The sequence below is a fragment of the Corticium candelabrum genome, chromosome 4 (assembly GCF_963422355.1).
Source record: "Corticium candelabrum chromosome 4, ooCorCand1.1, whole genome shotgun sequence".
Classification (NCBI taxonomy): Eukaryota; Metazoa; Porifera; class Homoscleromorpha; order Homosclerophorida; family Plakinidae; genus Corticium; species Corticium candelabrum.
In genome coordinates this window covers 7597960-7615484 of record NC_085088.1, presented here as the reverse complement: position 1 = coordinate 7615484, position 17525 = coordinate 7597960, and the positions used below count along the sequence as shown (strand labels likewise).

Sequence of the window (17525 nt, the reverse complement as noted above, 5' to 3'; positions counted from 1 at the left end):
CAATGAACAGTTTTCTGGCTGGGCTATTGATGCATTTAAGTTTATAGGTAAAGGATGTGTTGATGGCAATTATGTGTTTACATTATGGAATGGAACATGGGACGCAATGATAGCAGAACTAAGGAAGCAAGATACTATCTATGACATGGCTGTCGCTCCTATTATTATGACCAAAGATAGACTGAAAGATGTGATATTTACTCGCAATGTTCGGCAAGTGTCTATTCGTGCTCTTGTGCTTCGTTCTGACGTGACATCTGCTGGACTGTGGCAGTTCCTTGATCCATTCAGTTGGAGGGTTTGGCTTATGTGCATTGGTTTCTTTGTGTTTACTGGAGTTATATTATACCTGCTAGAGAGAAACAGAAAAACATTTCCAGAAGGAGCTCCAGGATTGTCAGATGCCATGTTTGTATCTTTCTCAACGTTGACATACACACAAGATCAGGACAGTGTGCTTACAACTATTGGTCGAGCATACATTGTAGTTGTCTGCTTTGTTGTTCTCATCTTGACGTCCTGTTTCACTGCAAATTTGACAGTTTTTCTACTCAAGACGCAGAAAAATGTTCCATTTGATTCTGTTCGGCAATTGCTGTCAGAACCCGTTGGAGTGCTCAAAGACTTGGGAGTCGATTATTTCTTAACATCAAAATCTGGTTCAGATGTTTTCTCAAATATAAATGTGTATGATTCAATAGATGATGTCCTTAGTGCATTAAAGAATGGTACGATCACTGCATTTATTGATGATTCAAGTGTGCTTGCAGAACACGAAGCAGAGGACCGGGATTGTCGTCTGGCCTTAGTATTAGACACTTGGCGACAAGTGAATACAGGATTTGTCATGCGAGACACCCCGCTGCACAACACGTTTCTTAGTCATTTTGATGGGCGAGTACTGACAGCTTGGGACGAGCAATTTTTTGATGACTTGCAGCAACGTTATTTTACCTCATCTCGAGGTCATTGTAACAGTCAAGATTTGGGAGGTGACAACAAACCACTGGATATGTTTAATTTGGGTGGCATATTTATATTGTTTGGTGGAGTAACAATATTTTGTTTGATTGGAAATGTGATACGTTGGTATTTGTACAAGAAAGGAATATTGAAAGTCGATTTGTCTAGAGAACGACCGGGTGGACATGCTACTGCACAGCTACTTCATAGTACTGTCACTGGTACTACCGGTGTTGCAAATGGTATGCTACCAATGGACACCACTCCAAGCAGACTCAAGGAAGGAGCTGGTGAGGGACCTGCTGGACATGGTGACAGTTTGGCGCTTACTTCATATAACGAAGCAGCTGGACGTGTTAGACTGACTCCCTTGACAGTTACAGCACATAATAATGGTACATTGGATGGACCAGGTGCACTGTCTTCATACTTTACATACCAGATATAATATAGCAATTGACATGTCTAATTGTAGGGTGCCAACTGAGGGATGCTACATGTTATTTCATAGTATGAGTTTTAGCATAGATGAATATTGATTTTTGTAGAAATTACGTTAGTGCTATGTATTGTGTCCATACAGCACAATGTATAAATAGTTTAATATGAGTTAATGTTTGTGTGTATGTAAAGAATAGTTTTGTCAGTCCATCTACCTGACATGTATTTATTCTCTCAGATAAAGCTTTCATCACACCTTTAGAAACGTAAACTACCAAGTTCAAAGTATGTGACCATCCTGAAAGTCACGAGAGACTATTTAATTAACGAAAACACTGGCCACTGTCAAGATTTGAATTGCAACATTGAACATTTAACATTCTACTGAGTATTCTAGATAAAACAGAAGCATTATTGAAGCTGTATTGAAAACGTCTTCTCCAGCAGGTTTTGAAGTCTGCACTATTCTGCCGACCACTCTCATCTCTTGACAGTTTTGAGAGATCATCCAGAAACTTCAGAGCCTTGACTGCCTATCGGTCTGTCGTTGTTGGTCTGTGTTGTTGGTCTGTCTTGGCTGTCGTACACTCTTCACACTCTTGCTTCCTAGTTGGGTCTAGATATATATCTTCTTGCATGCAAACTATAGAGATATCCACTTGTGGAGCTTGTAACGCTCCTTGCTACTTCTTAGCCAGGTTAGCTAATGTCGACCGCATCAATGGAACCGAAGTCATTACGTAAGCATACAAACATATTAGGATGCCCATCATGTACATGTTGCACAAGGGGAATTCCCGCATTGTGTCAGCAACGTGACGTAATGAGACTTACTGTATTTTTTACACGTACACACTGCAATTGCACTCAGTGTGCAGACCCAGACTCTAAAGGGAACACAGATGTCTTGTGAACAGCACTCAAACCGGCTGGTTGGGTCTAAACCAACTAAATGGAGGTACAGTACAACTAGCCTTCGCGCGTGCATGCAGTAGCAAAATAGCGCACACGTAGTCGACTGGTTTCTACTTCCTAAAAAGACATATTTTCTTGCAGAGATAGCGACAACTACTTGGTGAGGGATCGAAACTGTGAAACCATAAAATTGAGGCTTGAAGAACTTCACAGAGAATGTCAGACAAACAACAAGTGCAAACCAGAAGACCTTGCTAACTGGATCAACTACTTTCTGTACATGGCAGCAAGTCATGGATCTGAAGGAGTGTGTAAATACCTCCTAACAGAACAAGGAGCAAACCCAACAGTCAAGTACACCAAAGGGTATGTAACTTTTAACTTACTGTCACTTTTAGTTGTAGCTAGCAGTTACAGTCCCCATTTATACCACACATAAAGGGGCCCATTCCCCATTTTGGTATCAGGTGACCACATATATCTATACCCCATTTGGTATCATGGCCACATATCTGTAACTTGCCGTTCTACAAACTCTGTAGTATATGATGTATTTTACTTACACTGTAACTTAGTGACAATTGACTTCTAGGCACGACTACCTCTCTTTCATGCACTACCATCACTTAATTAAGAGTCAAACTTGTTTTGGGCAGTCAAGTTGTTTTTTAGTAGTTAGTCTACTAAATTAGTTAGTATTAGTCTACTCACTGTTCACGTTCCCTTTGGACTTCCTGTATCCTTGGTCTGTTCGGCTTGGTTGCTTACTATTCAAAAGTGCAAAAGCTCGGAAAATTTCCAAATAGCAAATTGTAAACTGAACCTATACGCAAGGATAAAGATTCCGCATATCAAGGTGGTCTGTAGTCTATTATGCAGTACAACGTTATTGTTAATAGTCACATAATATGTGCCAAACTCCACAAGAGAGGGCTAAGCAAACCCTAGTAGGCAATGTTGATTGCCCAGACCCCACCTTCCTGTGATATACCATACCTCGTCTCTATAATGAATGCTAGGAACCAGATGCGAGCAAGATTGGAACCAGAGCTTTGGAATGATGGCCATATAACTTCAACTAAAAAAGACCCTCAGCTGCTCATTTGGGTTCTGACTTAATTAATGCTGGATAAGGCTTAATTAAGATCACTGCCACTATATATTGCTACTGTTACTATGAGAACCAAGCAGGTTCTATAGGCGCCCAATAAAAGCTTCTGAATTGAAAGATGCTTTAGAACCTCCAAAACAAGGGCACCTCATCTGGAATAGCTCCTGAATTAGGGCTCTTATTTACTGTAATACTATAGTATGTTTATTGTGTACAGACAAAGTGCCATCCACAATGCTGCTAGATGTGGCCAGGTTCGTGTACTAAAACTATTTGCTGACAACCGCTGGTCATTGGATGAATCAGATGACAGTGGGTATTCCCCTTCTGCTTGGGCTCAAAGACACAACCAACAGCAATGTGTACAATTCCAGCAACAATGGCACCAACCTAAACGATGGTTTAATGAAAAGAATAAGAAAACTACACAAAGTACTTAATGGTTGTCATGAAAATGTTTTGAGAATACAAAACAGCTTTATTCTGCAGGTGGTAAGAATGCTGCTACAATTACCAGTAAAAATGATGTCAAAAGCCACAAGGTTAATGAGACTTTAGAAAGTAAGTTTTCAAATGCTAACAATGTATATCTTGATTGCACTAAAACTTTTTAGCACTTTGCAAGGTCAACCTATGCTGGCCCAGGTTGGCGTAGTATTTTGCTCATGTGAACACTGGCCAGCCAACCTATATGTGAACCTGTGCTGAGCTGTGCTTGGCTGGCTATGCATGACTCAGCTCAGCTCGGTTTCAATTTACCACGTGCATGCCCTAAAGGCTGCATATGCATATTCATATAGAAATAGCAAAATATGAATCACAGCCAACTTGTTGTCGATCCATGATCAAGATAGTTAAAATTCTATAGTAGGGTAGATGTCCATGAAACTATGTAGGATGCATAGTGGGAAACACACCCACTAACAGGGCTGGCTTGGTCGTTTGCATAGCATTGGCCCAGCTTGGTTAGTAACCATGCTAGTAAGAACATAGACTTTTAGTTATTCTAATATTCGATTCGTTTTCTTAGATCAAGGAAACGTTCACTGCACAGCATCAGGAGCTGCACAGTTGCTAACCAGGGCGGTAAGAGGGACTTACAAACACATTGTTGGAGTGTATGTGAAACTGTCTGCTCATTAGAATGGAGGATCATCAAGTGACAGCACCTTCATGAACAGAGATGATTTTGAGATGAAGGTGCTCTCTGGCAGCTGGTGCAACAGTAACTCTACCATGCAATGTTGGCCAGACATCATTGAAATTTCCTCTGAACATTGACTTTGTACAAAGCAGCTGAGAGACAAGTATCAACTGCATTATCAAATGTACATTATGACAAATGTCTGTATATTAAACATTTAGCCTGTTGTATATATATATAACTTTACTGGACACATACCAACATATATATGTACATGTCATTTCTTGTTGACTATAGCTGTTGTGAACTTGCCATGCAAACCTCCATTGTTGTCTTTACTGTAATACACAACTTGATTTCCTCATAACAAATTCTATACTGTAGGACACAACCTGATACCCTATACTGACTAATTCCATATGAATGAACTCTAGTTTGCATCGGTTTGGTTGGATAAAGAAGACCTTGTGAAAAAGCTTCTCCTGCAGAGATTTGGTAGCCGCTCAATGGTACTGGTTTATCAACTGAAATTCATATATCACTACTGCAACATTAACCAAGGTGGTGAATGTATATATTAGTAATTCGAGAACATGGAACTCTGTCTTACACACCTGGCACTCTAGACAGTGCCATCACTTCTTTATGGCCTTTTTCCTTATGGCATTAACGGCCACTACTTCGATAACAACTAAAATTAATTTTGTATCTATTCAATTCAATTCACAAAGCTGGTAAAAAGAACTGACATACCTCTAGATCTAGAGCTGTAGCATTTTATATGTGTAGTTTTAGACAAATTTAATAAATTACAGTTATCAAAACTAAGACAATAAAGAAGCACTATAGTGTTAAACCCTCGACTGGGGTAGCTGGGGTACAAGAATGCAAATAAGTCATGAGATACAAGGTCATGTGGACATCACTAGACACCACATTGACATGTCTAATTAGCTAAACAACCTGTGTTGTGTAGTTGACATAGCAACACTATCATGTGTGGGTAATTGAAACACTTGATAATTGGCAGCATATGCTCTTGTGACAATGAGCACATGGCCAATAGGCATGTTGAGTCGTTGAGTCAATCTACAGCCAGCGTTACTATCTCTAGCGCTTCCGCATCTTGGGTAAAATGACTAATAGGGCTTCTCCCATTCAGCACCTCAAGAGGGAGCAGATAATTTATATCAATTACTAATCAATTATCTTATTGAATTCAAAATAACACATGTAGCAACTCTACTCCATAGGTGATCAAGTTCCTACAGATTATTTTTTCTATTTCTGATCAATGACCAACGAGATACAGCTCTTTTTGGCATCAAAGTCACGTGGGAAAAGTCGTTTAAACATAACACAAAACCTATATTGTAATTGGTCCACACTTTGCAATGACACACAAAACCCAAATGATCAGAGAGATATAATGTTTCATGTGCACGTTAGATAATGGCCCGTAAGTATTTGGCTTGGATCTGTTTTTACAAGACAATCACATGAATGAATGTAGGGGGGCACTGGGTCCACATCCCTCCCCTCTGGGAGAAATCTTGTAATAATACTCTGCAATAAAAAGCATTTGAAGTTACTTACAAATGTAGTGACTGTTAAACTTTCAGCCCCAGATCTTTGCTCTGATGCAACAAATAAAGTAAATAAAACCATGCATTGCATCAGGAAGTGTCATCAACACATCAAACCCAGATCAACTGAAAGTAGAAATCTTGAAACATGTGTACAGGTAATATGATCTAGCAAATGATTTAGAGCGTTCCAAACGACACTCTGCCACTAAGAAACAACACCTTCATTCTTCAATATACGACAAACACGGTCTGCAGCTTCTCCTAACCATTTTTTCAGCTACTAATTCTACTGGAAGAGATCGATTGCTTCCCATAAAATCACAAAGCCAATGCTAGTCTATGAAAGTTTGCTGTTTCTGTGTTATCATTTCAGTATAGTACAACGGTTACTGTACTGTGTGGAAAACATACAACACCACCAGTCATCCCTTTTTTTACCAAATCCACTGTCTGTCTCAGCTTGATCACTTCAACTGCAATAATTAGTATCATTCTAATCGAAGACTCAATACTAAAAGTTGACATAGACAAATTTGATCCCAGCCTTGCATACCCAACATCATAACAGGAATTCTGAGGCATCCTAATCCGGTTGCTGCTGCATTGAAGCGATTATCCAGTCTTCAGCAACTGTGCATATCTGACTATTTTAAATCTTGACGGTCACAGTAATTGTAACTGTGTATTCGTTATAGCTGTGTCTTTTACCACAAACATGACATGTGGAGACATACATAAATGCACCAGTGGTCTGGGTGTCTGAGATGAGGTCTGGACCTTTGAGGTTACGTGTTTTTGTAATCCATACAACTTCACTAATCCGAACAGAGCTTGGCACAGGGCTGTTTGGATTAGCAAGGTTCTACTGTACTGTACCATTATAACATAACATCATACAATGTGTTATAAACTAACTCTGGAGAATGATAATGTATCCAACCACCTACTTTATCTATTCATTTAGTTATTTATGGTACTACAATTAGAGGATCATATCCGTCCTCTGCCAATTTGCAAGCCCCTGTTGAAACTGTTGGTTACGCCAGCAGCTAACAAACTACCATCATCATGTCACTACCATATCAACATAAACACACTCACATCACTCTAGGTACATAATCTTGTTGTTAAATCCTAATGGTGTGATACTTGAAAAATGAGAGACAGCATCAGTAACTTCACTTCTTCTTTTTTAGCTCTTCAAATCGTCTTGTCAGCTCATCGAAGTCCACATCTTCTCCTCCAGCGCTTCCAGAACCAACACTTAGCTTGGGCAAACTGTTGGTCGGCACTTGCGGTAAAGGTGGTATACTAGCTGGTGAAGAAGATGCATGATAGCTTGGAGGAGGCAATGATGATGGACCTTGAGAGCCAGGTACAACAAAAGGTCCATTTCCTGCTGCTGCGGAGTAAGGAGGAGAAGCATTATGCTACAAATAAAAGGAGTCATTTTTAACAACAGCAAATCTGAGTACAGCAGAAGTGGACTACAGTTACCATATTCTGAACAAAAAGAACTTTGACCACACTCAGCTTTACAAATTACTCTACTCTTAGAAATTTGAGTGATGTGTTCCCCTTACATATCACATCAAATACATACTGTCATTTGTCAAACCAGTTTCTTAATTGCAATTTAAATTTGCATCATGTCAATCAATTTGTGACAGGTCAAATATAGCGGCAATAGGGCAAACTGGCTGTTATGCCCTACTTACTGGCCAATTAGAATGCTATTCTGCTGGTCAATATAGTTAATAAATCTATAATCAGTCATCTCTTTAGTAAGTCTACCATCAGTCCTGCTACAAAACTCTATTATAATGAAAAACCACAACAGTGCAAACCCTCCGCATGCCATAGCTATGCAGCTTGATTCATGTCTACCATATTAAACATACGGGACATTTTTTGGTCATGTGTTACACGGTTGCCTAGCAAGTTGTCGAGCTGGTCGTACATCATGTGATCGGCCTGCACTACTATACCTAGGCGTTTCATGCCTCAGATAATTATGGTAAAAAATGTAGACAGAAGTTCCAAATTAGGCCTTTCTCCCTTCCTATGGCCAGTCATATTTGGCTCTCACTAACAGTAAACCTAGTTAACTTCTTGGTAATCTCCCAATACTCTGTGTATACTGTAAAAGTCATTCTGTGAAATGCCTGTTCCAAGAACTTTTCTGACACTTGTGCTACACTGTGCTTAGTCTTCAGATAATGTCATCTCTAGTTTACAGAAATTTCTATGTAAAAAATTTTCTTTTAATTAAGCCAGTTTTCTGCAAGTTTTGCACAAATAGATTCAGGTAATTACGACAATTTTGATCATTCTTTGTTGGCTTGACAGTTTGAATAGATGCATTATTTGTTAGAAAATAGTCAGACAGATTGACAGACAAACAGAAGCTTTAAATCGTTTGGCCATTCCTTCTTATTTATCTCTGGCTTTGAAAAAGATGCAATGCTCATGTATTAGGTGAAACTTGACTAACTTTGTGTACTTGTTTTACCGCAGTGATGCAGATAGAAATGATAGTGATAGTAATGATTGCTGTAAGTACAGTCTCATACCTTGTCTACATTGACACTTCGAAATCATTCTAGGTAGCCTTGAACCACTCTTACTTATGCTGCAAATGTGTCCATTCTGGTATTGTTTGTTTTAGAATGGAAGAAAAGCTTTTCATAAGCAATCCACAGTCATTGCAGTTTCAGTTTAAACTGACACTCCATCGTCTTGAACTAGGTGTGGTTGCACCCCTGCAAACTTGATTGCATAGCTACGCAATCAAGAAAGAAGGTTGGACTGAACTAAAAAAGTAAAGTCAAAGCTGGATATGAGAGCATAGTCACTGTTACAAATGAGGAAAACGTACGGGAGCAATTTTGCAATCTTATTGTTGAAGTAGCGTTCAGGTTGCGTGCAAACCAACTCATCACCTTTCCTCAGGTCGAAGGCACCAAGTAGGTTATGTTTTAAAGGAATCCAGGTTTAAGCAATATCTACATATATAGAGCGCATACGATGATCATGTGGTAAGCAATGTCACATGATAAGTGCAAGCGCACAAAATTTAATGTAGTGCAGTTAGTCCTTTCAGCCTTGCATGTGCATTCACGCCCGTTTTGTAACTCATGAGCACATTTTCTCCTCATGCCACACTCGCACCGGGTCTACAGTGTACATACTTCACGACAGCCTAAGGGGTCCCGAAAGTCGGCAACGTAACTGTTGTACTTTGCTCTGGTTTTGAATCATCAGAACAGTTAGACAAAGTCTCTCAAGTGACTTCCAGCATTTTAGCTGAATTTGTGTAAAGACGGTAGCAAGGCTCTTAGCTTACTGCTCGTCGACGGAATGTTCCTCTCAGCATAACCTGTACTGCTTCCTGAAGTATTCTGCCAAAATCACATACTGTTTATACAGTTTCAAACATATATAAAAGATCACAGTCCAGATCGGTCAGTGTGCACAATACACATATTTTAAGTCTAGAAAACGGAAATTGTTTTATAAATTTATGCTCACATGGTAATTTAGCAATACACTTAGAGGAGGCTATAAATAGAAAGTCAATGATACCCATAATCTGGACAGTGCCACCATACGATATTGGCACTGTATCTAAATGTTCTGGCCTTTTAACAATTGTATAGAGGGTCTGCTATTGTTTAACTGTACGAATATGAAAATGAATGTCATTTTCGTAGACCACTTGATTGACCACTTGATTAACCACTGCTTAGAACTGGTTACATTTATAAATGATATGGAAGTTTAAGGTTTAAAGTTGACATAATACACACACAATACAGGATCTGTGACTAATGTTGACGAAACAAAAACTTCTTCAATCCTCAACAAAGCCATTAAATGTTCAAAACAACTACAGCCTATACAAACCTTGCTGTTACTCATTGACTACTGTAAATCAACAAAACTTCGTCAAGACTAATTTTGTCAGTTTGCCTTGTAAACAATGTCAGATTTTTATGTCTACGCAACTAAGCAGTGTAGACTGACACCAATACAGTAATTTTCTGTCAAGCAGTAGTCTGATGAATAGCCGACATTTTCTTGTGCTCTAATCGTCAGCTCACCTCTTTGTTTTCATTGCATGGCTGGTATTGTGGTGTCAGATACATACTGTATATCCTATATAACACGGCTGTATTCCTGTGACACATCACGTAGTACAGTGTACATAGCAAAGTACTAGTGGCTTGCTAGAGCTAACCCACAGCTGGAAGAGAAGTAAAACACTACCAAAATACCTGGACTCTTCAATTCCAACAAGTGCTCTCTTATATGAAAGCAATGGCAATTCAGAGTGCACTTACAAATGCCATTTTGGAGAAATCAACACCACTGTTTAAATTTCAGCATTCTGCAAAGGCCGTGATTATAGGCAAAAATACTAAATCAAACTTTATAATTTGTTGATCTACAGTAATAAGAAATTGCAGTAGATAAGCTTAATACACAACAATACTTACAGAAGGTTGTGGCATCATTGAAGGAGGTTGGTAAGGCTGACTAACAACTGGAGGTGGATACGCTGGGTTGGCAGCAGCCACTGGATATGGAAGAGCGGGTGGCAAGGCACTACTGTGTTTTACATCCCCTCCACCTCCTCCACCTCCACTCATTCCTCCTCCCCCACCCTTTCTTCCACCAGCATTGTTTCCTTCGCCTCCAAAGTCCAGTTTTTCTTCCAATAAGCCAATATCATCATCCTAATAATCATAAAACAATCACACTATACTTAAACCATTGCCATGCAACTAGGTAACCTAAACTACACTTCGCCTGGCAAACTATAATATTAATTGATATTAATTAGGTTACCGATTCCACACAAATTTTAGATTGCTAACGCGTACCTCATTTTAAGCAGATAAGTAATAAACTTCTTTCAATATGCTGCTTCAAACACTTACAAGTATTTGCATCTACAAGATTCAATCAAATTCCAATATTCATGATTTAATCTGTGTTGACAGTAGTACTGCCTATGTTATTTATCTCCTTTTGTGGTCATGCAGCACTCTGACAACTGTTATTCTCATAACATAGCCTGGTCAGATTTCCAGAACTATTATCTGATCTGGTTAAAAAATATTTGCCTAGGTGTGCAGTTGAAGTACACTGCAATTCCAGCTTTTAATTTTCTGCCTGCTTTACATTCTTCTAGCATGACAAACTCACAAACATAAATACACACATGCATGCACAACCACACGCACGCATGCACACACACAGCCACACTATTGTCCCCTGTTAGGAAACACTCTCTGCAAGTCGTACAACTGCTTCAAAATTTGTAACTACAACTTGAGCCTTCTATCAGTCAACAAGCATTCACTTCCAGGCAGATCAACAGCAACCATAAAGAAATAACTCAGAAATACATAATATCACATGCAGTTCCTTATACCAATGGTTTATCAGTTTCAAACTCTCCTGCTGCACACATCTAATACCCATAAGAATCAAATTCTGAGAAAAATAATGAGAAAAATAAGTGTGCATAGCCCAGAACATGCAACTGATTACATAATAAGTTATCTCAGATGACAGTGCAACCTAACTACGTATTATTTATATGAATAACTTCAACTGATACCAAAAAAGCTGCTGGATCAGGCTCATATGGAATGTTGTGGCTCTTTCCAATTTCCACCAGGTAGTTCTCTACTAGTGAACGACGTGGAGCTTGCACACTCATCTTTTCTACAATCTTGTTACAAATACAAATTACTTTAATTAACAACAACATAACAATAACTGAAACAACACTGTTATACTCTTTCATTCACTGAATTGGTTTTGTTTGCTCTTGCTTGATCTGCAAATGGCTTTCCGTATTTCAGAGCCAACTGCTCCGAAATCTGCATACACCACAATCAAAAGACAAAGTACTACAATGTGTAATCTTGACACCATATATTGGTTGCTCATTCATTCACAGAAACACAACACACATTGCTGACCAATGCAGCTCTAGCCCACCATTTTACTTAGGTATGCCTAATGCATGGCACATAAGCATGCAATAATAACTTCTTAATGTAAAAATTACGCATTCAGTAGTACACATGCCAACAGCTAAAACTGATTTTCAAGAAACCATACACTGTAACAACATAGGTAACTCTACAAATGAATATGCCTATTAAAAGTCTCACTGTGTACAAAGAAAATGGTCAATGATTGACAACTATAACCACTAACAAAATAAAACACTAAAGTGCTAAACCCTTGGCTGCTAACTTTTAGGTTACGGAACATGCAGTTGCTGCACTATTTAGCCTCAATGCTAGGCCATTTGGACTAATGCGTGATTACACATCAAGATCACATGACCACAAACAACGTACACCTAAACTATACTTTCGCTAACTTTCATGCTGGTCCAATGGCATTCAAGCACTGTTTGGCTGTATTCGTTAGTGAGCGCTCTGTTTCCTGTAGCACACATCGCCTACTAGATTCGATCACCGCATTCGCAAATCAGCACTCTATCGAAGAAGAAATGGGTTATGACACGGATAACACAATTCGCCCTATTTATGCAACTACTTTGTCTTGTAACTTTGGGTTGACTCCGCAAAACAATGAAGCACTTGTGTTTGTTTAGTTAGAAACAACTAACCAGGACTTTCTGAAACAGTGCTCAAGGCAGCAATATGGAAAATGGGATTTTTATGGAAGAAAATACGTTCTCAATAGGTGCCCGAGTGGTTCATACGAAACTCTGGAAATTGGAACATTGACTTGAGTATCACAGAGTAGGCAAGTGTGAGACCCAGACCTCTTGTAACGTCCTGCATACTAAGTCTTTATAAATTCAGGAGTGCAATCAGACCAGACTGCCTTCCTATGTATACACTTCTATAAGGCGTTTCTTTAGAGGTTCCTTCTTTAATCCACAGTGTAAGCCAACTGTCTGGTTGCCAAACCTGTACGTGCACTGTAGTATAACAATACATGTTACTAATACAGCCTCAGAATATCGACCAACTTTGGGCCGCGACGTCGAATCACACGCACCACAATCTTGATTCTCATTAGCGGCCAATGGGCTGTAAATGAGAACAGTTTCTAAAAGATCAGTGATTTTTGGCTAGGCGCTGTTTCGGAAATTCCGAGGAATTACCAGGACAATTGACATATACGCTCTCGTGACAATACAGCACATACAACCATACCGTAATACCGCCCACATCCATCTATCGTTCTGCTCACATCCGTCTAATGGTTCGTTAGGTCGTCGACAAGACTCACTACTGCAACCAGAAGCTCTGCCTCGGGTTAATGAAGAGCATGAGAAGGGGGCTGGACGCATTCACTTTCATGTGAGATTGTTGACATTCATACCTCTGGAAAGCATGCCAAGACACCACCACATCAACTGGCATACTAAGTAATAATGGTCCACAAAAGGTATCACTGTAACACTAGTGCATTCACCCTAGGGTTACCCCCTGAGATTTTCCTAATCCCCTTCAAACATGCATCCTCGTCTATTGTGCACATTCAGCCCCATCCTCAAATAGGAGTGGCCAAAGTTGGTAGTGTGATGGGCTGACCTCGTCTTGTCTTTCATCTCACAATTACACTAAATTTTGACAACACACTGTACAGTTGAGTTCCCGCTCAAAGCATCCAGGATTGGCGTTGCCGTTTTTCGTTCCCATGCATGCACTCCATCTGCTTTATCTGCCATCACTGTAGTACGATTACCTATCTACTGTAAATCCACAAATTTTCATACGTGACTATTTTCATACATTTGACCAGAAGACCTTTCGTACGCATATTATTTTCGTATGGGCTCTAACGAAGAATTTTAGTGCACGCTAGTATGGTAACTGTTTCATTCTACGTGCGTCAGCATACGTGATGAGTTCTAAGCTAAAGCAAAGTGGTTTCCATGCTTGGCTCACAACAAAAGATAAAAAAGAACTACTACCACTACCAAAATGATCGCGAGCAGTATCTGCGACCCGACAAGAGAATCACAGTTATGTAGAGGAAGCTCTGGATCGAGATCACTCGGCAGCTAAGAACGTCTACGACTCCAAGACTAGGCTGACCATTGCCCAAGTCGCTGAAGAATGTGGACTGTTACATGGGCAAGCACTTGTCTGCAAAATTGTTGAATCACAGAATCACAACAGTTACTGGTATCAAACCGACGGCCTGAAGAAATGGTACAACTAGCATTAAAAGGTCGCGGCAAGACGCCTTCTTCTTGGACAGCATTGGACAAAAAAGTGATCATGACTTTTTTACTTGCATGCCTTGCGAGACAGCAGCTGCGTCGTCAACCGAAGCGTAGTATTGGGGTTCGCATTAGGACTAATTCGAAAAAACAAACTGTCACTGTCTGGTTCATCTTCTGCTGATGTCATTGCTAGATGCTGTCTGTCAGAGTACTTTCAGAAACAATTTGAGTTGAGTGACATCATAACGTTGCAAACTGGACATGTTGTACGTAGAGTTTCATTTTGGTCTATTGTCGTTGTAAAACCAGTGTATTGTTCAGTTGGATCTTGTGTTGTGGTACTGTACATCATCAACATCAACATAGTGGTGATTTGTAATAACAGTTGTCATCCAAGAAATTTAGTATGAATTTTAATTTAGTACATTTAGGAGTTGTACGAACAATACAAAATAAAATGCATACGAAAATTTGTGGATTTACAAGAAATGAGGCATTTGAAAGTGTGACATTGAAGGGCCAGCAACGCGTCTTGCTCTGCTTCATTAATTATTCATTTAGGTTTATTAGGTTATCTAAGCCCTTCCTACAAAGAAAACCAAAGGGTAAAACTTTTGCATATCGAAGACATATTTCGACACAATGAGCAGAGCATACCTGGTGTGAACTTTACCTCATTACTCACTTCTGAGTTCAAACTTATGCCGAATAAACTGTAAGCTGGAAGTGAGAGTTTACGTTTAGTGCCTCTTCGTATTAGATAAGAATGCACATAAAAAGATACATTCCGCTGTCTGAAATCTGCATCCCATCTTTCTCAAATGCGTCCCAGGACACACACACACACACAAACACACACACACACACACACACACACACACACACACGCACGCATGCACACATGCACACACGCATGCGCGCACACACACACACACACACACACACACACACACACACACACACACACACACACACACACACACACACACACACACACACACACACCTTCCTCCTCCAGTATTGCTGCCATAATAAAGACTGGTCACGTTACCCCTCAAAAGAAGAACAAAGTCAGATAGATACTTGGGAACAGTATATCTGCCTCAGAACAAGAACCATCATTTGCACAAAGTAAACTGGACTGCGCCTTGCTGTTGGTGGATCAGTTTCCGGCGTTCTATACTACACTTGCGACATTTTGACATTGTATTTGCAGAGTAGGTTGTTCTGATCTTGCCGACTCAAGAGCTGTGCAGTAAGCATTACACCACACAGTTCTGGAACTGTTTGCTAAATCAAACTATTTCTCCTCAGGAATCCCAAATTCTTCAGGTCTTTCCAAATGACATCTTTCAATCTCTTCCAGGGCCCACCCTGTGGCCGCTGTTGAGGCAACCAGCAAAAAAAGCATATCTTTGGGAACTGCTGATTTGGCATTCTGGCAAGATGGCCAAAGCCACTCTAATTAGTTGGTGTTTAGTCACCTTTCATGTTATACTTCCAGAGTCTTCCCATCGCTGTCTGATCAGCTTCAATGATAGATGTTTGAACCATTGCTCTTTCGTGGAGATTCCAAGTGCAATTTGTATGCATTAAGTTAAGTAGTCTATGCTAAAATGTATCAAGCTTCTGTAAATGGCACTCGTGAGAAACCCAAATCTCCGATCCATAAAGGAGTATAGCCAATATACACAAGCTTAATAGACAAACCATTTAGTTTTAGCAGTTAGATTTTGGTCAACAAAAACGGATTTGCACAAAGCTCCAAAAGCATTAATTAATGCTTATGCCATTTGTTTCTTCGCTTAAAAAAGTCTAACCTCCCAGATTTTGTCTTGCATACAAGCCAGTCGCATTTAGAAGTCGATCTTTTGTTCAAGACGCACGGCATGCATACGCATGCGGTCACGTGCATGCGCATGTTTTGGCATGTGCATGCAGCGTTCAATGACACTGGCAATGATGACGAAGATTCAGCTGATGCTCTTGAAACTGGCATCTCATGGTAGTCATGTCTATATATTTTAACGAATCTTGCTTTTCAAGTGGTATGTGGTTGTCATGTCTATACCTTATCATGTGCAAATAGCATCTAAGCCTGTTTTGAATATAAGCCTGTCTTAAATATTAGCCTGAATTCCAATTCGGCTTACATAGAAATAAGCACGGATTTTGTGACAATACAGTAAGTTGCAAGATGGTCACATTACTAGTACGATATCTTGCAACAACACCAAATCGTGATAAAACCAGTAGTCTTGACTATGAGTTGATAGGACAATTAAAACACAAGTTTATTAAACTTGTGAAACACAATTCCAAACCCACTGATATTCACACTATTTAACGTACAATTAGGTTTTTGAATTTCTAAACATCTAAGCTAAATTTCAATTTCACTGTGAAACTGTCAAATTACATGTTGCAACCCACAAATTACATATATGTTGCAACCCACCAAGAACGACAAACAATGAATTGCAAATGATTGTATAAACCCAGACCTGTCTCAATTCAGCTACATCAGTGGATAGCCTTGGGGTAACCCAAATTAGAGTACAAACTGACTCCAAGAGACCGTCATCGCAGGTCCTACAGAAAGACCAACTTACTAACTACAGACAGCCTGACGGTTTGCAGCAAGTCAATTGCCACTGTTTGCGTACTTCATTGTTTCAATGAGACCAAATCTAGCCAGCAGCAAGTCACAGTACATCTCCAATATCTCCATTGCTTCAACTAGATAGTCCTCACGAATTATATGTTCTACCTTTACAAGAAATGACATACGTACACGTCACAAACAACAACAGATTGGAAAAAGGCACTTACTCTAATTCTAGCACGTTCATCTTTACCTTGAGCCAAGTAATCCGCAATTTCTTTCCGAGCCTTCAACGCATTTTCAGCTATAAAAGTCAAAACTTTGATTCCACAGACAAACTATTTGAACACCGAAAGGAAACCCGTACTCTTCTTTTTCTCCAAATGCTTAAAGCGGTTAATAGCAAGTTTAAGACTGACTCGCAGCTTCTGGGCACGAAATCCTCCACCGAACATCGAGAAATCTTCCGTCAGTATGACGTCAACCTTGCGTGACCTACACCAATCACGTGCTAGGTAGGATCT

General features: G+C 39.7%; 3 protein-coding genes across 3 annotated transcripts in view; 2 read left to right on the top strand and 1 right to left on the bottom strand.

Annotated features, from left to right (window-relative positions):
* LOC134178587 (uncharacterized) overlaps positions 1-1748 on the top strand; it is a 3599-nt gene extending 1851 nt beyond the window's left edge. Inside the window, exon 3 of the mRNA XM_062645460.1 lies at positions 1-1748. This exon is cut by the window's left edge and continues 228 nt beyond it. Coding sequence (XP_062501444.1) covers positions 1-1411 — 1411 coding nt within the window. The 3' untranslated portion in view covers positions 1412-1748.
* A 498-nt stretch (positions 1749-2246) lies between these two features.
* On the top strand, positions 2247-5482 carry LOC134178588 (ankyrin repeat domain-containing protein 18B-like). The gene is made up of 6 exons (XM_062645461.1): positions 2247-2362; positions 2461-2685; positions 3648-3862; positions 3920-3991; positions 4461-4516; positions 4574-5482. The coding sequence occupies exons 1-6, from the start codon at positions 2307-2309 to the stop codon at positions 4709-4711; spliced, it is 762 nt and encodes a 253-aa protein (XP_062501445.1). The 5' UTR covers positions 2247-2306; the 3' UTR covers positions 4712-5482.
* A 1615-nt stretch (positions 5483-7097) lies between these two features.
* LOC134178081 (IST1 homolog) lies at positions 7098-17501 on the bottom strand. Its single transcript, XM_062644868.1, has 8 exons — positions 17369-17501; positions 17229-17305; positions 17063-17166; positions 16901-16988; positions 11974-12057; positions 11793-11906; positions 10663-10902; positions 7098-7593 (listed from the first exon to the last, which is right to left on the bottom strand). Exons 1-8 carry the CDS (start codon positions 17454-17456, stop codon positions 7342-7344), a joined length of 1047 nt encoding a protein of 348 aa, XP_062500852.1. The 5' UTR covers positions 17457-17501; the 3' UTR covers positions 7098-7341.
* Positions 17502-17525: the final 24 nt, after the last annotated feature.